Genomic DNA, 23,982 nt, shown 5'->3' with positions numbered 1-23,982 from the left:
GAGAGAGAGAGAGAGAGAGAGAGAGAGAGAGAGAGAGAGAGAGAGAAGAGGAAGGAGAAGATGAGGAGAAGAGAGAGAAGAGAATGAAGAAGAAGAAGAAGGAGAAGAAGAAGAAGAAGAAGAAGAAGAAGAAGAAGAAGAAATAGGAGGAGGAGGAGAAGAGTGAAGGGAGAAAAGGAAAAGAAGGAGGTTAAAGACACGAAAGAAGGGAGATAGAACAAGAAGAGGAGAGAGAGAGAGAGAGAGAGAGAGAGAGAAAGGAGGAGAACATAAGGAACGAAAGAAAGATAAAGAGGGAAAGAATGAAAACTGTTAATAGACTTGCCAAATATAAGCATCGCAGTCACACTATTCTCTCTCTCTCTCTCTCTCTCTCTCTCTCTCTCTCTCTCTCTCTCGTAGATGCGCAGTAGGCTACCCACAACTTCACATTATTCTCCATTAACGCTCATATTTGTAGTTTTAAAAGTTAGTTATTAAGAAAACAAATATTAGGAATGAAAAAAAATGTAAAAAAAGCAAAACAAAATGACAGAACGTTTTAAATTCTTTTGTTTGTTTGTTTATTTGTTTGTACGTTCGATACTTGTTTTTTTTTTTCTTGTTTTTTATGTTTGAGTGGAATGCGGAAATGATTAAGTCATGAGAGAGAGAGAGAGAGATTGCTATCATTATTATGCATCTCACTCTAATAATAAATAATAATAAAAAAACTAAAAAAAACTAGGACGGTTGTGGTGGTGGTGGTTGTGGTGATGGTGGTGGTGGTGGTGGTGGTGGTGGTGATGGTGGTGGTGGTGGTGGTGATGGTGATGGTGGTGATGGTGGTGGTGATGGTGGTGGTGGTGATGGTGGTGATGGTGGTGGTGGTGGTGATGGTGGTGGTGGTGATGGTGGTGGTGGTGGTGGTGATGGTGGTGGTGGTGGTGGTGGTGATGGTGGTGGTGATGGTGGTGGTGGTGGTGGTGGTGATGGTGGTGGTGATGGTGGTGGTGGTGGTGGTGATGGTGGTGGTGGTGGTGATGGTGGTGGTGGTGGTGGTGGTGTGGTGGTCTCTCTCTCTCTCTCTCTCTCTCTCTCTCTCTCTCTCTCTCTCTCTCTCTCTCTCTCTCTCTCTCTCTCTCTCTCTCTCAATAAGTTTTCTCTATCACTATCATCATCTTTCTCTTCCTCCTTCTTCCTCCCTATCTTCTAATGTCTCCCTTTTCTTATCATCTCTTTCTTACTACTCCGTTCCTCCTCTTTCTCTCTTTTATTCCTCTTTATTCCTATTATCTTCCTTTCTTTGCTCATTCCTTCATTCTCTCTTTCCTCCTTCCCCCTTCTCATTCCATATAATTTTCTCTAACTCTTTCTTCCTCTCCTTCTTCCCCTTTCTCATCCATTTCATCTCTTCTACCATTTTCTTCATTAGTTCTTTATTCCTCACTTCTTTTCATGTTTTCCTTATTTTCCTTCTTTTTTCTTTCTTCTATCTCCTCATTTTCCTTTCTTTTGTGAGCTTCCTTCTTCTTTTCCTGTTTTCCTTCCTTATTTTCCTTCTTTTTTCTTTCTTCTATCTCTTCATTTTCCCTTCTTTTATCACCTTTCTTCTTTTCCACCATCTTTCTTTTCATGTTTTCCCTCCTTATACATTTTCTCCTCTATTTTCCTCTCCCTTCTCTTCTAGCATCCTTTCTCTTCTTCCCTTTTCCCCTCTTCCTTGTTTCCCTTTCCATCGTATTTCTTTATCCATTCCTCTCATCTTCCTTCTTCACTTTTACTATCTTCATTGTCACTATCATCATCTTCGTTCACAATTATTCTATTATTATTATTTTTTTTTTACTTTTTATTATTATACATCCATCTTTCTACCCATCTATCAGTGCATCTTCCTACTAACTTTATCTATTTATACAATTTTCCATCAATTTATCTATCTATCTACCTATCTGTATTTATCTACCTATGTATTTGTTTATTTATCTATGTATCTGCCTATCTATCTATGTCTATTTTCTCCTCTTTGTTCTTTCTTCTATCTCCTTTTCCTTTCTTTTATCTACCTTCTTCTCTTCCAGTGTCTTTCTTTTCCTTTCCTTCCTTTTTCATCTCCTTTATCTTCCTACTCACCTAACTACATCTACATTCACCTTTATTTATCTTTTCAAATAAGTATCTGTCTATCTATCTATCTATATCTACATGCGTACCTACCTATGTCAATCCATCTCTCTCTTTATCTGTCTTCCTCTGTATGCAACAACACATATAGGTCAAAGAAATATGGTGTATGTAAACTAAATATATTTCTCGCAAGACACCGGTTTTTGTTTTTATGTTCTTCACTAACTTCCTAATTCCTTCCGCGCGGTTGTTTGCCTCTTAAGAAAGTTACGGTCTTTAACTTTTTTTTTTTGGTGTGACGATGAAACATGAAAGGAATGTGGCTTTATAATCTTTTATTTTGGTCTAACTTCTTCCCTTCTTATTTTTTCCTCTTTGATCTTTATTCTGTCTCCTTTTCCCCTCTTTTATCTCCCTTTTCCTCTTCCACCATCTTTCTTTTTCATGTCTTCCCTCCTTATCTTCCTCTTTTGTTCTTTCGTCTGTCTTCTTTTCCCTTCTTTTATCTACCTTCTTCTCTTCCAACATCTTTCTTTTTCACATCTTTCCTCTTTGCGTTTTCTTTGATCTCCTTTTCCCTTCTTTTATCTCGCCTTTCCTCTTCCAACATCTTTCTTTTTCACATCTTTCCTCTTTGTGTTTTCTTTGATCTCCTTTTCCCTTCTTTTATCTCGCCTTTCCTCTTCCAGCACCTTTCTTTTTCACATCTTTCCTCTTTGTGTTTTCTTTTATCTCATTTTCCCTTCTTTTATCCCACCCTTCCTCTTCCAGCACCTTTCTTTTTCACATCTTCCTCGTTGTCCTTTCTTCTATCTCCTCTTCCCTTCTTCTCTTCCACCAACTTCCCTCTTATTCTTCCTTCTATCTTCTTTTCCTTTCTTTCATCTATCTTCTTCTCTTCCAGCATTTGTATCTTTCACGTTTTCCCTTTTTATCTTTCCCAACTTCCTTCCCTCCCTTCCTCCTTTTCACTACAACAAACGGGAACAAACAAACAAACAAACTTCATCTTCACAACTCTCCAAAAAACACGATTCATTTGTTTTTCTCTTCTTTACATATTTTTTTTTCAGAACCAAAGACACGAGGAAACAGTATTATACGTATCTATCTTTCTATCCATCTATCTGTCTACCTGTATTTATCCATCTGAGTGTCTATTTATTTATTTGTGTATCTGTCATTACTATCGTTTGTTTGCTTCTATAATCTTCTCTTCTCATCTCTTTTCTACCACTTCGTTTCTCCTCTTTCTCCCTTTTCTTCTTCCTCACTCTAGTATCTTCCATTCCTTGCTCATTCCTTTACTTTCAATGTTCTCTATGTTCCTCCTCAACCTCTTTACCTGCGCTCCCAAACACACCTGTAGAATTCTTCCTTTACCTGCATCTCCTTATTTACACCTTCCTGCCCACCTGCGTACCGTCGACTCCACTATTTTCTCTGTTTTCTCTTTTTTAAGCCCTATGTTTGCTGCGTCCTAATTCATGTGTTTGCGTATAAGGAAAATAATGAGCACAACAACCCATGATCTTATAAGCTTGCCAAGTTCTCTCTCTACTATCTTATTTATTTTATCTTTTATCCTCTCTTTCTTTTATTCTCTATTTTTGTCTGACTTTTTTCTCTCATGTATCTTTTGTTTTCGTTTTGTCTTGTGTTTTCTTCTTTTTTGTCTTTATTTTTCTCTTACATACGATTTTTCTTACTTGTTTTCCACCACCGATTTTTTTTATATTAATTTTACTTTCTCTTGTTTTTGTTATCTTTATCTTGTTTCGTCCTTCGTTGTCTTCTTTCCCTTACTTTCTTATTAACTATATATATTTCTCTATCTCTTCTATTCATTGTTTTTTATTTTTTCCTCTCGTTTCGTTTTTCATTTTTTTCCTATCGACTTCCTTCTTCCCTTCCTTTTTTCCTGTTTCTGTTCCTGTTATTTTCATTTATTATTTTGATCTCAGTTTTTCTTTGTTGCTTTCTGTCTGTACTAATTTGCCTTCCTTTTAGTGATGTTCTTTCTTTTATCTGTTTCACTATCTATTCTTCTTAATTCTCCATATTTCACTATTTCTTATTATTTACTATTCATTCTTTTTTCTCTTTTACTTTCGTATTTTCTGTCCGTTTTACTATTTATCTTCTTTCTCTTTACTGTCTATTCTTATTCTTAGTCCTTCTCATTTCACTATTTATTCTTTTTCATTATTCCTCTTTCTCCTATTTCTTTCGTCTTTTCTGTCCGTTTTACTCTTTATATTCTTTCTCTTATTCGTATCTTTCTCTTTCTATCTCTAACTCTTCCTTTTCTGTCATGTCTTTTATTTTTATTTTTCCTATTACTTTTGCCTTTTCTCTTCGTTTTAATGTTTATCTTTCTCTTATTCACATCTTCTTTCCATCTCTTAACTATTCAATTCTTCTTTCTCCTATTCACGTCATCTTTTCTGTCTGCGTAACTACGTATATATCTTTCTTCTTACTCCTATTCCTGTCTTTTTCTCTGTCTGTTTACTATTTGACTATTACTTATACGCCTGTGGTCCATTTTTGCTTCATAACTTCTAATATCTCTTCTGTTCTTTCACATTTCCGACAGCCAGCACCTTCTCTTTACTCCTGTTCCTGTCTTTTTCTCTTTCTGATTACCATTCAACTCTTCCTTATTTTCCTGTCTTTCATTTTTGCATCATAACTTCTAATATCTCTTCTATTCCTCTATATTTCCGACAGCCAGCACCTTCTCTTTACTCCTGTTCCTGTCTTTTTCTCTTTCTGATTACCATTCAACTCTTCCTTATTTTCCTGTCTTTCATTTTTGCTTCATAACTTCTAATATCTCTTCTATTCCTCTATATTTCCGACAGCCAGCATCTTCTCTTTACTCCTGTTCCTGTCTTTCTTTGTCTGTTTACTCTTCAACTCTTCCTTATATTCCTGTCTTTCATTTTTGCTTCATAACTTTCAATATCTCTTCTATTCCTCTATATCTTCAACAGCCAGCACGGAGGTCACGGAGATGAGCACTGAGGCCACGCGCTTTCCTCTTACTCCTATTCCTGCCTCTTTCCCTTTCTGTTTACTATTTAACTCTTCCTTATTTTCCTGTCGTCCATTTTGCTTCCTAACTTTCAATATCTCTTCTGTTCCTTCATATTTTAAACAGCCAGCACGGAGATGAGCACTGAAGCCACGCGCATCATAGTTTACTTTACTTAGAGACTCCACATTGCTTTATCGCGTGGCACAGAAAACATTTTAGGCTACGAACGTGAGTCAGCCACTGTTTATTGTTGATACTAATATTAGCATCAACTTTTAAACCTTCGTATCAGTTGTTTGAATATGTATCTATCTTTTTTTCTTTTTTTCTCTCGTTTCTTTTTTTTCTGTCTGTTTTCTTGGTTCTTCTTTCGTCTCCTTTTGCTGTCTGTTTACCGTTTAATTCTTCTATTCTTTCTTCTTTGTTTTTGTTTTTTTGTTTTGTCTGTTTACTGTCTAACTTTTATCTTTCTTCTTTCGACTTCGTTTTCTTTCCCTTTATTCTAAAACTATTTTCTTTTTTTGCTATTTAACTCTTTCTTCTATTTACTTAACAAAAATAAAATAAACTTCCCTCTGCTCTACATTGATGATAATTCTTGCATAGTCAATTAATCATCATCATCATCATCATCATCATCATCATCAAACTCTTTCCTATACGATGAAAGTTACGATACGTTTACCATTTCTTCACGACCATCATGATAAGAATGTATGTATGAAAACCCTCTCTCTCTCTCTCTCTCTCTCTCTCTCTCTCTCTCTCTCTCTCTCTTAACTACCACCCGCTGTGAAATGACGGGGTGGGGGGGTTGGTGGGGGAGGGGGGTCTCACTCCTAGCCTAGTGCCCTATATACTAAACCTTCCATATAATCTAATAAAAAGGATTGTGCAAGGAATGGTGGTGGCCCTAAACACACACACACACACACACACACACACACACGCTAAATTCCCTTATCACAACCCTAGATTCATTGGGCACTTTCTTTCTTTTCTTGCTTCTCTCTCTCTCTCTCTCTCTCTCTCTCTCTCTCTCTCTCTCTCTCTCTCTCCTTTCCTTTCCTTTTCATTCTTTTTCTTTCTTCTTTCTCTCCATTTTTTCTTTCTTTATTTCTTCCTCTCTTTTTCTTTCATTCATTCTATCTCTCCCACTTTCTGTATCTACAATTCTTTCTTTCTCTTTTTCTTTCTTTCTTCCTTTCTATCTTTCTTTCAACACAAGACTCAACATACCAAAACTTATTAATATATTACTACGCCAAAAAATAGAGTGGTAATAATAATAATAATAATAATAATAATAATAATAATAATAATAATAATAATAATAATAATAATAATAATAATAATAATAATAATAATAAATAATAGGTCACGTGAAGATAAAATTAGATGACGATTAAGAATAAGGAAAAGAAATAACAGTGTGCTAAGTAACGCGTTCAAATAGCAAAGAACAAAGGAAAAGGGAAGAAAAAATAGTTATGAGAGGAAATAGGCTAGTGATATTGATAAGCTGAAAAAAGAAATATTGTCAGAAGTGTCTAGATAATGATAAAATGATAAAAGGATTCTCGACAGATTTTTTAAAGGTGGTATCAGTATTTATTAAGTTGTGTGGCTAGTTTGGCTTTTTAATTCCGCTTTTTGGGGGACGAAGTTCATTTTTTTTACAGCAAAGAGCTCCAGGAAAAAAGAGCAAACAATAATGAAAAAAAAGCCCGCAACTCACTGCTTCTAGAAGTGTTGGATGTTCATCATAAAAAACAATAACATATATATATAAAACAAACTACCCAAGTCCTACTATTAATTCAGATCTGAGGCTAGTTTGACTTTTTACTTCCTATTCTGGGACGGAAATTCACAAGTATTGGATATCCACAGCTGACATTAGACTGCGTCGTAATAAGCGATAAAAAAAGATAACAAAACCAACTAACTTGGGATTGACAGTTATGAGGCTATTTTGGCTTTCCATTTTTGGGACGAAATTATAAGTGTTGGATTTCCACAGTTAAGTCGACATATTACAACCTCATCCGCACAAAGTCATATAAAAAGATCAACAAAACTATTACAACATATTACAAACTCTGTCGTAAAAATTGATATAATAAAAAAAAAATAAAAAAAAACTCCCCGCACCTTGAGATTGACAGTTATTAGGGTATTTAGGCTTTCCATCTTTGGGACGGAATTAAAAGTGTTGGATTTCCAGAGTTAAGTCGACATATTACAAACTCTGCCGTAAAAATTGATATAATAAAAAAATAACAAAACCAACTAACCGCGCCTTGTGATTGACAGTTATGAGGCTATTTAGGCTTTCCATTTTTGGGACGAAATTAGAAGTGTTGGATTTCCAGAGTTAATTAAGTCGTTATTACAACCTCACCCGCACAAAGTCATATAAAAAGATCAACAAAACCAACCAACCACGCCATGAAAAACGGGATAATATAGAAAAATCAGCCACAGTGTTGTTGATGCAAACTATACGACGTTACAAAAATTAGGCTATACAAGTGTCGCATTGAAATAGCCTAACTAAGCGTCACATTACTATACATTTCGACTCCCAAACACAAATCATCGACAAGGCTTTCGTAGGAGTGTTGAGCATTTCCAGGAGTAGTAGTTTTATGACCATGGTGCAGCGTTGCCATATTATCGTACTTAAAACATCGCATTTATCACTTCCAGGGCCCAAAACTTTCCTACCCACACCGATAACGAAATTCCAGTTAAAGTTATCGTTAAAACCATTAATTATTGGTGTTTGTTTTCGATAGATGTGAGTCATAAACCGGAAAATACGATGAGTGTCTGAGTGCGATAATTTGGTAACCTTGCCCTGGTGGTAGTTTGACCCTTCCTCTGTGCCATGAACGTTGAAAAATACTCATTAGAACCCGACTGATCTCTTTTTCGGGCTTTGGAAGTAGATGTGAGGGGTGGAAGCGTCTGGCAAAACCGACTTTAATTAAAACGAAGGAAGTAACTATTGAGGAACTAACTGTAGAAGCTTACGAGTAAATGGTAGCTCTTCTTGGTCATATAGCTGAGTGTAAATTGAGTAGAACGAAGCAAAGACAGTCAACTCCATTATCGCATTCGCCAGTCACTCGTTGAAGGCCATGTGTGTGTGTGTGTGTGTGTGTGTGTGTGTGTGTGTGTGTGACCTCTACACTATGAGTCACTATCACACGAGAGAGGAGTGAGAGAGGAAAGATGGTGACAGAGGAAGAGGGAGAGAGAGAGGAGGAGGAGGAGGAGGAGGGAGAAGAAGGGAAAGGACATGGAGGAGTGAGTTTGTACTAAATTAATATTATTTCTACTACTACTACTACTACTACTACAAAACTACTACTACTATTACTACTACTACTACTATTACTACTGCTACTATTACTTTAACTATCATAATTATCCTTACTAACATAATAATAATAATAATAATAATAATAATAATAATACTTTCACTTGTCTTAAACCTACACGGTCATATTAGACATGTTTGCAAATTGTTTTCACTTACGTTCGACTTTGAAGGTTTTATCGTAATCTTGCCTAAATGAGAGAGAGAGAGAGAGAGAGAGAGAGAGAGAGAGATCCGGATCCTTTTTAGTATTTGTCTTTCTTATTTTTGTTTTAATTCATTTTCTTATTCTTAACTTCACTTTTAACTGAGTAATGTAACTGTAATTGTCTTTAGGGAGGAGGAGGAGGAGGAGGAGGAGAAGAGGAGGAGGATAAAGCAGAACAAATAAGACAGAAAGAAGAAGAAAGACAAAGGAAGGAAAAGCAGAGAGGGCAAGAAAATTAGGAAACTTTTGACAGATAAGGAGGAGGAGGAGGAGGAGGAGGAAGATAGGAAGGAAGAGGAGGAGGAGGAAAAACGAAGTGGGAAGAATGGAAGATTATACTGTCGGAGGAGAAGGCAGTGCAGTAGAAGACGAAGAAGCAGAAGTAGAAGTAGAAGATGCAAAAGAAGAAAGAAAGAAGACGACTAGCAAACAGAAAAAAGAAAGAGAAATAGAAAGAGAAAAATAAACTATGAGCAAGGTGTAGGAGTAGCAAGATGGAGGAGGACAGGAGGAGAAAGAGGAGAGAGGAGAAGAAGGAGGAAGGGGGGGGAGGAGGAGGAGGTCGGAGGATGAATAAAACAAACAGGTCTGAACACTCGTCTGCTTTATTCACTCCACAGACATTACAGTTACATGCTCACCGTGGAAAAGCTTATCTTTATATTGATTTGGCACATTTAGTAAAGCTATTTGAGTATACGTATGTTAGGCATGGTTAGGGCGGGAGGGAAGGAGGAGGAGGAGGCGGGAGGAGGAGGAGGAGGAGGAGAGGAGGAGGAGGAGGAGGAGGAATAATAGGAAAAAGATACCAAACATGCAATTAGCAAAACAGTAATATAAGAAAAAGTAGAAAAAAAGATGAAGCATAAATTAATCACACGAGAGAGAGAGAGAGAGAGAGAGAGAGAGAGAGAGAGAGACAAACAAACAGACACAGGCAAAAAGACGGACAGATAAACACAAACAGAAAGACAGACAGACGAAGACATTGACAGGAAAAGAGGATAAAAAAAAAACAGAAAAAGAAGACAGGGACAGAAAGAGATAATAGAAAAACAATACATATCATTCAGTACGTAAACATAATGCATCGTCAATACATAAAATTTAATACTATGATTAATAAAATGGAGTATTATAATAATCAGGTAATAATTGCCGTAATCAGGTAAGAATTCAGGTCAGACGTTCCTAGCACCACCAAAATTGATAAACGGAGAAGTCTCAAAGCCACTCTCCAGGGGGCAGCACCGCACTGACTGGTCCCTGTGCCTCGAGCTACCGACAGACATAAAAGAGGAGAGTCCGGCAACCCTCATTACAGGCGCCATGTCGTTACGAAAAGACCCGAGGGAAATTCAAAGTGGTCCTAATATTTTTTTTTTTTCATGTTCTAGTTACTTCGAAATCATGACGATACCTAGCGCACAAAAACAATATCAATTTGAATTTCGCGGGGTTTATCACGGGCGCCATGTTGCTACTAAAAGACCCGCGCGAAATTCAAATTGATCCTAATACATTAGAGTTTTTTTGCGCTCTAGTTACGTTTTTGAGATCTTGACCATACCAAGAATACCAAAAAAACATTCTATTTCATCAGCCTCAATTTGAATTTCACGTGGGTCTTCTGGTGACAACATGGCAACTGTAATGAAGGTGGTCAAACTCTTCTATTCTACGGCTCCACGGACAACACCAGACAGAGGGACCATCAAGTCAAGTGCTGCCCTCTACCCCGAACCAGCTTTCAAACTCTCCTCCTATAATGATGGAAATGGCAACCGATCACCACAGCTCACTATCCCTATCTCCCTAACCTTCAGGTATTTCTATAGAGATGTGGGAGGAAGCTAAGGAAGAGGAGCGGGAGAGAGGAGGGGAGGGGGTGTGGGATGCAAGGGGCGGGGGAGGTGAGGGGGTATGGATGGGGCGGCAGGAAAGGGGGACGGGGGTGGAAGGGGAGTCAGGCCCCCCCACACAATCCAGTCTGAAGTAGTTAAAGCCCTCTGTTGGGGTGTCGTCCTGTTGGGGAAAGAAAGATACAGTCCCTGCACCCCAACGCACTCTACCACACCCCAACGTACTCACACACACACACACACACACACACACGTTAGCGCACTCAAAACACACTCACGCACCCTAACGCATCCAAACACACTCACGCCCTACCAGACACTCTCACATTCAAACACACACTCACGCACCACCAGACACACTCACGCACTCAAACACACACTAACGCACTCAAACACACACCAATGAACCGAAACATACACACTCACTCAAACACACACGCACTTTCAGACAAACTTACACATTCAAACACACGCTCACGCACTCCCAGACACAAACATCCACTCAAACACAAACAAACGAATTCAAACACATACTAACGCACTCAAACACACACTCATACACTCTAAGACGCACTCAAATACACACTAACGCACTCAAACACTCACGCACTCAAACAAACTCATGCACTCTAAGACGCATTCAAACAAACTCATGCACTCTAAGACGCATTCAAATAAACTCATGCACTCTAAGACGCACTCAAACAAACACTCACGCACTCAAACAAACTCATGCACTCTAAGACGCACTCAAACAAACACTCACGCACTCAAACAAACTCATGCACTCTAAGACGCACTCAAACAAACTCATGCACTCTAAGACGCACTCAAACAAACACTCACGCACTCAAACAAACTCATGCACTCTAAGACGCACTCAAACAAACTCATGCACTCTAAGACGCATTCAAACAAACTCATGCACTCTAAGACGCATTCAAACAAACTCATGCACTCTAAGACGCACTCAAACAAACTCATACACTCTAAGACGCATTCAAACAAACTCATGCACTCTAAGACGCACTCAAACAAACTCATACACTCTAAGACGCACTCAAACAAACTCATGCACTCTAAGACGCATTCAAACAAACTCATGCACTCTAAGACGCATTCAAACAAACTCATACACTCTAAGACGCATTCAAACAAACTCATGCACTCTAAGACGCATTCAAACAAACTCATGCACTCTAAGACGCATTCAAACAAACTCATGCACTCTAAGACGCACTCAAACAAACTCATGCACTCTAAGACGCATTCAAACAAACTCATGCACTCTAAGACGCATTCAAACAAACTCATGCACTCTAAGACGCATTCAAACAAACTCATGCACTCTAAGACGCATTCAAACAAACTCATGCACTCTAAGACGCATTCAAACAAACTCATGCACTCTAAGACGCATTCAAACAAACTCATGCACTCTAAGACGCACTCAAACACACACTCACGCACTCAAACAAACTCATGCACTCTAAGACGCATTCAAACAAACTCATACACTCTAAGACGCACTCAAACACACACTCACGCACTCAAACAAACTCATGCACTCTAAGACGCACTCAAACAAACTCATGCACTCTAAGACATACTCAAACACACACTCACGCACTCAAACACTCACGCACTCAAACAAACTCATGCACTCTAAGACGCATTCAAACAAACTCATGCACTCTAAGACGCATTCAAACAAACTCATGCACTCTAAGACGCATTCAAACAAACTCATGCACTCTAAGACGCACTCAAACAAACTCATACACTCTAAGACGCACTCAAACACACACTCACGCACTCAAACAAACTCATGCACTCTAAGACGCACTCAAACAAACTCATGCACTCTAAGACATACTCAAACACACACTCACGCACTCAAACAAACTCATGCGCTCTAAGACGTACTCAAACACACACTCACGCACTCAAACAAACTTATGCACTCTAAAACGCACTCAAACAAACTCATGCACTCTAAGACGCACTCAAACACACACTCACGCACTCAAACAAACTCATGCACTCTAAGATGCACTCAAACAAACTCATGCACTCTAAGACGCACTCAAACACACACTCACGCACTCAAACATACTCGTGCACTCTAAGACGCACTCAAACACACACTCACGCACTCAAACAAACTCATGCACTCTAAGACGCACTGCAACACACACAAACTCACTCAAACACAAAATAACGCAGTGAAACACACACTAACGCACTCAAACACACACACACACATACACACAAGCAACTATTTGTGGGTTAATTCAATTCAGCTCACAAACTGGAATTGATAAGAGAGAGAGAGAGAGAGAGAGAGAGAGAGAGAGAGAGAGAGAGAGAGAGAGAGAGAGAGAGAGAGAGAGAGAGAGAGAGAGAGAGAGAGAGAGAGAGAGAGAGAGAGAGAGAGAGAGAGAGAGAGACTTAATGAGAGTGAATATATTACTAAAGAAAATAAACAACACACACACACACACACTTGTTCCTATGCAAACGAAAACAAACTCTCTGTCTCTCTCTCTCTCTCTCTAACACACACACACACACACACACACACACACACACACACACACACACACACACACACACATACAGACACACTTAATTTCACAATCAAATAAACTCATACTTCCCTCCCTTTTTCCTCCCAAACTATCCCAATCACAACCTCAAACATTTACAATCATCACAATCAACAACAATATGAATCCTGAAATATCTCCCTCCCTTTCCTTTCTTAACCCAAACAATCACAACAATACAATTATTCCACACAATCAGACATCACACACTAACACTCATACTTTCACCCTCTCACCACACACACACACAATCATAGCCCACAAACTCCCAAAATATCTGTCACACTAACTCAGCAACCACCAAAGAGCAATCATTTCATACATTCACAATCACACAACATACACTCATGTTTTCCCTCTTACCATTCAGTCAAGTCCCCAAACCTACAATCCCAACATCCCAACCCCAACAATCGCAACACAATCACACAACACACAGTAACACTCATACCTTCCCCCTCTCCACGCACGCACACAATCACAGTCCCCCAAACCCCAAAACAATATCAGTCTCATTACCCCAGCAACCACCAAATAAGAGGCACACAATTAACCATCACAAGACAATCACACAACACACAAACACTCATACCTTCCCAAACAACACGCACACGATCACAGTCCCCCCAACCACCCAAAGCAATATGTCCCACTAGCTAGCCCAAGAAGCACCAAATAAGAGCCACACGATCACACGTACCCGACTCCCAGCAGAGACGTGGTTGTTGCTCATGGTCAGGTCCATCTGGTTGATCCTCCACTGCAGGCCGACAATCTCCTGCTCGTATTTCCAGTTCCGGTAGAGGATGGTCGAGATGAAGAGGCACAGAATCAGGATGCTCCCCAACACCCAGGCGATCTGCTTCTGGTACTGTTGCCCCGTGTCGCACTTATGCCCATCGTAACCACAGTAAGGCTCGTCGAGGATATCCAAGCGAACTGCGGTAGCGTCCAGGGAGCGGTTCTGTAAGAGGAGGATGTGGGACCGTGAGGTGGTGAAGCTACTGGCGTTTTGGGGAGGGGTTGAAGGTGGAGAAAAGGAGTTGAGGACAGAAAGTCAAACGGGGAGGGTCTGTAGGTGTGTGGAAATGGGATCTGAACTGCCGTGGCTTCCAGGGGGTGATTCTGTTGGAGTAGATCTCTAGGGTGTGGGTTTGTTGAATTGGTGTGACGGTACAGGTGTTTGGAGGTCTGTGTGTGTCTGTGGGTGTTAAGTCTGGCCTGTAGGTGTGTGGAAATGGAGGTCTGAATTGCCATGACTTCCAGAGAGCGGTTGTGTTGGAGGATGTGGGTTTGTGAGTTGGAGTGCGGTAATGGTGTTTGGGGAGGGGCTGAAGCTGGAGAAAAGGAGTTGAGAACAGAGAGTAAAAAGGGAAGGGTCTGTAGGAGTGTGAAAATGGGATCTGAACTGCCGTGGCTTCCAGGGAGTGATTCTGTTGGAGTAGACCTCTAGGATGTGGGTTTGTTGAGTTGGTATGACTTTACTGGTGCTTGAAGGTCTGTGTTTGTATGTGGATGTGTGAAGTTTGGTCTCTAAATGTGTGGAAATAAATGTGTGGAAATGAGAGTTTGAATTGCCATGGCTTCCAATGAACGGTTCTGTTGCAGGAAAATGTGGGTTTGTGAGGTGGTGTGACGGTACTGGTGTTCAGGTGGAGGAGGAGTTGAGGACCGAGAGAGTAGAAAAGGGAGTCTGTAAGTGTGTGAATATGGAGGTTGATGTTTTGTTAGACGCTTCCGCCTCTCAAATCAAATATATCCAAAGGCCCAGAAGGAGACCAGTCTGGTTCTCACGAGTGTTTTCTTTTAGGTCATGGTACAGAAGTGGGGTCAAACTACCACCAGGGTCACAAAACTACCCCTGGAAATGTCCCAAACTCCTACGAAAGCCTTGTCAAATATGTGTACTTTGGCGCGAGGTGAGCTGAGAATGTGTTAGGGAAATGGAAGGACACTAAGACAAAGGAGGTTAGCTTAGAGAGGTGGAAAATGAGAGGAGGGAGGTGAGGTATGTGTTAGGGAAAGGAAAGACAGGAAAGAAAGGTCGTGACGTTGTTAAAATGTGAGTGAGGAGAGGAAGAGACTGTCGCGAGGTGAGCTGAGGGGAGGTAAGGATGTGTTAAGGACCGGAAGGAAGGAGAGAATGATTATGTTGGAGTAAGATCACTAGGATGTGCGTTTGTGTGTGTGTGTGTGTGTGTGTGTGTGTGTGTGTGTGTGTGTGTGTGTGTGTGTGTGTGTGTGTGTAATTCACCACGGCCTGATAAAGTGTTGGTACCATCCCGACATGAGCAAATGCTCTTTATCGTCGATCTCTGGGTACTGACAGGACCTCAAACACCACACACCCCATCCCCCTTGCTCAAGGGGGGACAGTAACCACTCCTGGTCAACGGGAAGAATCCGGCCTGAGCGGGCTCGAACCGCCGCCCTGTCAGACCGTGAAGCCTGGCAGCGCAGCGCTCCAACCAGTTGTGTGTGCGTGTGTGTGTGTGTGTGTGTGTGTGTGAGGTAAACACACACACACACACACACACACACACACACACACACACACACACACACACACACCAAAAAACAAGCATACAAGATCTAACTTTGTTCATCACACTCCACATTCTTTCCTCCAATTTTCTCCCTCTCCCTTATCTTCTTTATCCTCTTCCTTCTCTTCCTCTTCCCTTTCTTAAAGGGCAATTACACTGGGCAAATTTTCCGTGGATCTTCAGTCAAACCACGATTTCCGCTGGCGTGGCTTTCTGACGTGTCCACGATCTTCCAAAGCTACGGTAGATTTCACCGAAGGACGACGGTATTACTTACCATCATCATCATCAGCAATAACAAGAAACAAGAAGAGGAAGAAGCAACACCCTACTGTTCCTACATTCGCACAGCTATGAGTGTTGTTGCCTGGGCCAAGGCCTCCGAGGCCACTTTAATTGAGAAATTATGGGACATGCCAGCTTTGTGGGATGACAGGCATGAATTGTAAGCAAAAAAAACGCAAAGAAGGAAGAGGAAACACTGGTTTCCTAAGCCTTGTGTCTTTCTTGGCTATAGATGGTTGCACAATGCTCAATATTTCATAAAATTGGTCCTTGCTGACTCCTCCACTGCCTGTAGCCTTCCTCGTCTTCTAAACATAGTTCCTGCAACAGCTGCATCACTTCACTGCGCTCCTCTATTCTTGTAAGCCATTGCCGCCTACACACTTTTCTTTTTCCGTTGCATGTGTAAACTGAGTGTCACTACAGCCAAAGCAACGGCACTTTGAGTGAAAACAGGGGTGCGACAGGGACGTCAGCCGTACTTGTTTTTGTGAAATTGCGTCGGTCAAGACCACGGCACGCTGAGAGTGTGCGAGGCAAGTGTGATTGGAAGACGACGGTAGTATGTCCACGTAGGCAAAAATACACGATTTTATGACTGAAGATCCACGGAAAATTTGCCCAGTGTAATAGTCCGTTTAGCCATCATTTTCTGTTTCTCAAGACTTTACTTTCCTTCATTGCTACTTGTCTCCCTTTCTTGACAATTTTCTTTCTTTTATCTCCCCTTCTTTTCCTTCCCATCTCCCCATTCTCCCTTTTCTCATTCTTCCCTTTCTTTGCCTCATCTTTTTCTCTATTTCTCATCTTTATTCCTCACCCTTCTCTGACCCTTTTCTTTTTTTTATCTCCCCTTCTCTTCCTTTCCACTCTTCCTCTTTTCTTTCCTTTTAATTATATATCAACCATTCATTTCTATACTGCTTCCTTTCATTTACCTTCCCATTCTCCTCTCTTCTCATCTTCCCCTTTCCTTCCCTTCCTTTCTTTTTCTAATTTCCCCTTCTTTTCCTTCTCACTCTTCCTCTTCCTCTTCTCTTTTCTCCTATTTCTTAACCATAATTTCTATTTTGCTTTTTTCCCTTTCCTTCCCATTCTCCTCTCCTTGTCTTCCCCCTTCCTTCCCATCTTCTGCCCAACCCTTCTCTTTTTCTTAATTATTCCTTCTCTTCCTTCTCACTCCTTCTCTTTTCTTTCTTCCTATTTCTCAAGCATTATTTGTACCCTGCTTCCTTTTCCTTCCCTTCCCATTTTCCTCTCTTCTCTTCTTCCCCTTTCATTCCCATCTCCCTCCCTCCCTCCCTTCCTTCCTTACCTTAATGCAAAACCCTTCCCATCCCTTCCCTATCAGACTGCTTCGCCTCACCTTACTAATGGCCTTCCTTCGCTCGTCCTATGCTTGGAGAGAGAGAGAGAGAGAGAGAGAGGGGGGGGGGGGTAGGAAGGGAAATGCATACGAGAGAAAGAAAGAAAAGAAGAAAACTACGAGGGAAGGAAAGAAAATGATGGGAAAGAGTAAGGCAAAAGAGGGGAGTGGAAGGAAGAAAGAGAGAGAAGGAAAAAGGAAGACGAGGAGGAGGAAAGAAAATGAAAGTAGAAGTAGAAGAAGTGAAGAAAATTATGAAGGAAGAAAAGAAGAGAAAGGGAAGAGGAAGACAAAAAAGAGGAGGTGGAGAGAAGGAAGAGAGAGGGAGGAAAAGGAGGAAGACAAGGAGGAGGAAAGAATATAAAAGTAAAAGAAGAAAAAGAAGAAAATCATGAAGACGAAGACAAAAAAAGGGAAGTGGAGAGAAGTAAGAGAGAGGAAGGAAAAGGAGGAAGACAAAGAGGAGGAAAGAAAATAAGAGAATGAAAGGGAAAAGTAAGTAAGGAAAGAGGAAAGAAAAAAAGAAGAAAATGAAGAAAGGTGCAAGAAAGGAAGGAAGAAAAAGGAGATGAGGGGAAAAGGGGACAAAAAGGGGAAAGGAGGAAAAGAGAACGAAAGACAGAGGAAAATGAAAAGGGAAAGAAAGAACAGAGGAAGGAAAGGAGGAAGATAAAAAGAGTTGAGGACAAAAGGGAAAAAAAGAGGAAAGAAGCAGAGAGGAAAAAAACGAAAGAAAAAAAGGAAAAATGAGAGAAAAGAAGAAGAGAGGGAAATGAGAGAAAATTTAGAGGGAAGGAAAGGAGGAAGATAAAAAGAGTTGAGGACAAAAGGGAAAAAAAGAGGAAAGAAGTAAAGAGGAAAAAAACGAAAGAAAGAAAGGAAAAATGAGAGAAAAGAAGAAGAGAGGGAAATGAGAGAAAATTTAGAGGGAAGGAAGGAAAAAGGAAGAGAAAAGGAGTTGAGAAGGAAAAAAGAGAAAAGAGGGATACAGGATAAAAAGGAGGAAAGACAGGAATGAAAGAGAAATGAAGAAGAGTGAATGAAGAAGAGAGAATGGGAAGTAAAAGAGAGAATGAATATAGTCAAGAAAGTAAGAGGAGTGAATGAGAATAAGAAAGAAAAGAAGAGAAAGGAGAGAGAACGGGAAGAAGGGGGGAGGAGAAAAATAACCAAGGAAGCAAGAGAACGGGAAGAAGGGGGGAGGAGAAAAATAACCAAGGAAGCAAAAATAGGAAGTAAAAATGAGAAAAAAAAGAAGAGAGGGAAGGAAAAAGAAGAGAATAAGTAGGGGGACGGGGAGAAAGAACGACAATCAAGGAAGTAAAAGGAGGGAATGAGAATGAGAGAAAGGAGGAGAGGGAAAGAAGAGAAAAGAATAGAAGGAAGTAAGGAGAGAAAAGAGGAAGAGAGGAAAAGGAGATAATGGGAAGAAAGGGGGGAGGGGAGAAGGAAGGAAGATAATGAAGGGAATAAAAGAAAGGAGAGAGAATGAGAGAAAGGAAGAGAGGAAGGAGAGAAAGAAATAGGAAAAAGGAGAGTAGGGAAAAAAGAGGGAGAGAGGAGAGAGAGAATAGGAAGGGGAAAGGGAGAAAGAAAGATACTCAAGGAAGTAAAAGAAGGGAATGAGAATGAGAGAAAAGAAGAGAGCAAGGACAGAAAGAAACAAGAGAAAGGGAGAGAAAAGGTGAGAAAAGGAGTAATAATGGGAAAGGAAGGCCAGGGAAATAGAGAACGCAAGGTAGGAATATGAAAGAAGAAGAGGAAAAGGAGAGACAGAATAGGAAGAAGAAGAAGGAAGATAAAGAAGGGAGTGAAAGGGGGAGAGTACACATGATTATCTCAACCCTTTCCTTTCCTTATTTCCTTCATGCATCAACACGTCGACTTAAATTGTATGTTATCAATTTTTTAAGGAGTCTTCCGCTGATATTACCTGAGAGGGTACGTGGGGAAGAGAGAGAGAGAGAGAGAGAGAGAGAGAGAGAGAGAGAGAGAGAGAGAGAATAAGAGAAAAAGAACGTAGCGAAGGGAGAGAAGAATGATGAAGAAGAGGATGAAAAATAATATATGACAGAAAGGAAAGGAAGCGAAGGAGGAAGGATATAAAGTAGAAATCAATCAATCAATCAGTGGGGGGATACGCCGGGGGGCGCGTCGCCTCGCCCACCTCACGACGCCAAGTGCGGGGGTCCCTCCGGGCGAGTCCCCATGCAGGCCCCCTTCCCAACCCGAGTACCTCCCGGCAGGATCTATCGACTTGCTCAAGCCACGAACTCCGTGGGCGTCCCCTTGGCCTCCTCCACTCAACCCGATGAGCAGGATAAGCTTCCGGAAAACGTGCCACGTGCCCGTATAGCCGGAGTTGGCGTTGACGGACTATGCAGGTAATATATGTCGAATCAGTCTCACGGAGTAGTCGCCGGTTTGACACAAAGTCATTCCAGCGATATCTCATGATTCTGCGTAGACACTTATTACCAAAGGCATCAATCCGCCTCTCCAAGTCCCCATTTAGTGACCATGTCTCACAACCATAGAGTAAGACAGGGAGCACAAGGGACTTGAAGATTCGGATCTTTGTCCTTCTGCACAGGTATCGACAACGCCATATACTCGTGTTGAGCGAATCCATAACACCGTGGGCCAGACCAATCCGCCGTAAGACTTCCTGGCCAGACTCACCGTTGTTATGAACTACGCTACCAAGATACGTGAAACTTTCTGAGGTCTCAACGTCCTCGCCACACGCATGAACAAACTGTACTGTGTCATCCAGCAAGCCTCCAAACACCTGCACCTTGGTCTTAGGCCAGGAGACCTGGAGTCCCAAGGGCTTCGCTTCCTCGTGCAGTGCCTCGAGAGCCATCACCAAGACCTCCAGCGACTCCGCCAGGATTACTGCATCAGCAAAAACAAGGTCAGTGACCCTGGTATTGCCAATGGATGCTCCGCAATGACTCTGGTCCACAACTCTGCCCAGTACCCAGTCCATACAAGTGTTGAAAAGCGATGGGGCAAGGACACAGCCCTGCCTCACTCCCGCATTCCCGGGAAGGAAGCTGGACAGGCCCCCCCCACATTTCGCAGCATTCTATATCCCAGAATACAGGCCAGTCAGCAGACCAATAGTCCTCGCAGGAATCCCACGGAGTCGCAGAAGATCCCAGAGTGCCTCACGATGCACTGAATCAAACGCCTTCTTGAGATCGACATAGGCTGCAAGCATCCCCTGTCGAAACTCACGTCGGCGCTCCACCAGTACGCGAAGCGCTAGGATACGGTCAGTTGTTGACTTGCCAGGCGTGAACCCAGACTGTTCAGGTCTCTGTAGCTTCAGCAGCTGGCTGCGAATTCGCATCAGCAATAGGTGGGCAAGCACCTTGCCTGGCACACTGAGCAGTGTAATACCACGGTAGTTGTTGCAGTCCTGGCGGTCCCCTTTCCCTTTCCAGATAGGGACGACCAACCCCCTCTTCCAGTCAGGAGGAATGGTACCGGACTGCCATACGGCAGTCAAGACCGCATGCAACCCGCGGATCATGGCCTCACCTCCAGCTTTGAGCAGCTCCGCACTAATGTTACAGGCGCCAGGTGCCCTCCCACCCTTCAACTTGGCCACAGCCTCTCTGACCTCGCCCAGAGAGGGTGGGCTTTCGTCAATGGGTGGGTCAGCATCCGCCACCTACAACCCAGCAACTGGAAGCTGCCCACGTGGAGGGTCCGCCATGTACAGCTGCTCAAAGTACTCAGCCCAACGAGCCCTATGCCCATCCATGTCCGACACGAGGCAGCCGTCAGCTGTTCGGATAGCGCTCACCTGAGAGGGAGACTTAGAGCAAAGCTTCTTCAGGGCTCGGTAAGCAGGTCGAAGGTCATTCGCATTTAAATGGCCCTCGACTTCCTCAGCGAGACCCCTGACATACCTCTCCTTGTCTCTCCTCAGGAGAGCTCTAGTCCCCGGTTCCCAGCAAGTCTGGCAGAGCGACTCTCCTCAATATTCTCCAGCGTCTCCACCGAGGCATAGCCACTCCAAGATCTCGGGCGCTCTCCAATGCACTCCTTGGCAGCTTGCAGAGTCTCACGTTTGAAGGTATCCCACAACTCTACAGGGTCCTCCAGTAGGAAGTAGAAAGAGAACTAATATTTTTTTTCTTTTCCTTCCTTTTTTTTTTTACATCAGAGGACACGGCTCAAGGGCAATAAAAAGAGTACAAAAAAAGCCCGCTACTCGCCGCTCCTATAAAAGATAAAAGTAAAGAGTAGCCAAAAGAGAGGTCAATTTCGGGTGGAGAGGTGTCTTGATACACTCTTCTTGAAAGAGGTCAAGTCATAGGCAGGAGGAAATACAGACGAAGGAAGGCTGTTCCAGAGTTTATCAGTGAAGGGGATGAAAGAATGGAGATGCTGGTTAACTCTTGCATAAGGGGTTTGGACAGTATGGGGATGAGCATGAATAGAAAGTCGTGTGCAGCGGGGCCGCGGGAGGGGGGAAGGCATGCATTAGCAAGTTCAGAAGAGCAGTCAGCGTGGAAATATCGACAGAAGAAAGAAATAGAGGCAACATGGCGGCGGAATTTAAGAGGTAGAAGACTATCAGTGAGAGGAGGAGAGCTGATGAGACGAAAAGCCTTAGACTCCACTCTGTCTAGGAGAGCTGTGTGAGTGGAGCCTCCCCACACGCGAGATGCATACTTCATACGAGTGCGGACAAGGCCCCTCTGTGATGCGCTGGGCACACACAGAGGGGTCTTGCTTGCTCCTGGAAGCAGTAATCATTCCACGGGAAATCGGAAAAGTACATCTTCAGGTCGTCCCACCAAGCTGAAGCAAAATGCCAGAAGCACCGCCTCTTCGGTGGGTCCAGAGGATGTACAGGAGCGATAGGACAGGATACAGAAATAAGGTTGTGATCGGAGGAGCCCAACGGAGAGAACAGTTTGAAAAAGTAAGTAGAAGGGTTTGAGGTAAGGAAGAGGTCTAGTATGTTGGGCCGGTCTCCAAGACGGTCGGGAATACGTATAAGGTGCTGAACCAACTGCTCTAGGTCGTTGAGGAGAGCAAAGTTGTAGACTTGTTCACCAGGCTGGTCAGTGAAAGAGGATGAAAGCCAAAGCTGGTGGTGAACATTGAAATCTCCGAGGATGGAGATTTCAGCGAAGGAAAAATAGGTCAAGATGTGCTCCATAGAGTTCAAGTAGTCAAAGAATTTTACATAGTTAGTAGAGTTAGGTGAGAGATAAACAGCACAGATGTATTTAGCAATAGAATGACAATGAAGTCTTAGCCAGATGGTGGAAAATTCAAAAGAGTCAAGGTCGTGGGCACGAGAGCAAGTGATGTCGTTGCGCACGTAGGCGCAACATCCAGCTTTGGATTGAAATTTAGGACAGAGATAGTAGGAAGGAACAGAGTAGAGATTGCTGTCAGTAGCCTCAGAAACCTGTGTTTCGGTGAGGAAAAACAGGTGAGGTTTAGAGGAGAGATGGTGTTCCACAGAATGAAAATTAGAACGAAGACAGCGAATGTTGCAGAAATTAATAAGAAAGAGGTTCGAGGAGTTATCAAGATACCTCTTGGGTCCGCAGCCAGAAGGAGAGTCCTCCCTGGGGGAATTTGTGGTCCTCCCCCCCCCCAGGCGGGGACTCCGAGGCAGGGTGAAGGTGCGCCGTTTTGAATTTAAAATTTTGGGAAAAGGTGTGTATGTTGTGTGAATGTAGTGTGGTGTGGATAGAAAAAGGATCTGTCTTTAGACAGCATGCTGAACTACTCTCTGGTGTTGATGAGACAATAGGAAAACGGTTAGTGAGGTAATGGGAAGGGTCTTTGGAGGGCTTCAGCACCCACCTCACTTCTCATATATACCTCATCGGGAGTGGCTTGCGCCCGTTCGGTAGGTGTCTATCTACCTACTCCAGCTCTTCCTCTTCTTTCCCACTCTTCCTCTTCTCTTTCTTCCTTTTCTTTACTTCATCTTTTTCTCTATTTCTCAAGGCTTCACCACCACCCCCATTACTACTACTACTATTACTACTACTACTACTACTACTACTACTACTACTACTACCCCCACAATAATGAAACCTCCACAAAATCATCTCCACAACGACCACCAACACCACCACAACCAACCATCTCTCATCACCACCAGCACCTCCACCACTCACCTCGCTATGGTAGTCGCTGATTTTGTGCAGGCAGAGGGAGCAGTTGAAGGTGTTGGCGCTGGGACACTCGGAGAAGAGGTAGACGCTGTACTTGCCCTCACTGGTAGCGTTGATGTTCATGGTCATGTTGAAGCCGAGGATGCCTGAGGGAAGAGGAGAGAAGGTGCCAGGTGAGCTGAGGTGACGTGAGAGTGGTAATAAGGAAGGAAAGGGAAGGAAGGAGGATAAGGGTAGCAAGGTGAGGTATTGTTGGAGAAAGGAAATGAAGGAGGCAGTGAGGTAATGTTGTGAAATGAAGGTGTGAAGGATAAGAGAAAGGAAAGGGAAGGAAAAAGGATATGGGTTGCAAGGTGAGGTAGTGTTGGAGAAAGGAAATGAAGGAGGCAGTGAGGTAATGTTGTG

At 42.3% G+C, this 23,982-nt stretch overlaps 1 protein-coding gene across 7 annotated transcripts in view; it reads right to left on the bottom strand.

Moving 5' to 3' along the window:
* Window positions 1–23,982, bottom strand: part of LOC127009875 (receptor-type guanylate cyclase Gyc76C-like) — a 183,113-nt gene that overhangs the window by 33,760 nt on the left and 125,371 nt on the right. For all 7 annotated transcript variants that reach the window (XM_050883356.1, XM_050883352.1, XM_050883357.1 and 4 more), the window contains 2 exons: window positions 23,581–23,723; window positions 13,920–14,183 (listed from right to left, as the gene is read on the bottom strand). In XM_050883356.1, coding sequence (XP_050739313.1) covers window positions 13,920–14,183; window positions 23,581–23,723 — 407 coding nt within the window. The remainder of the gene's footprint in view (window positions 1–13,919; window positions 14,184–23,580; window positions 23,724–23,982) is intronic.

This window comes from Eriocheir sinensis, chromosome 42, assembly GCF_024679095.1.
Source record: "Eriocheir sinensis breed Jianghai 21 chromosome 42, ASM2467909v1, whole genome shotgun sequence".
Classification (NCBI taxonomy): domain Eukaryota; kingdom Metazoa; phylum Arthropoda; class Malacostraca; order Decapoda; family Varunidae; genus Eriocheir; species Eriocheir sinensis.
This window is presented reverse-complemented; position numbering and strand designations above follow the sequence as displayed.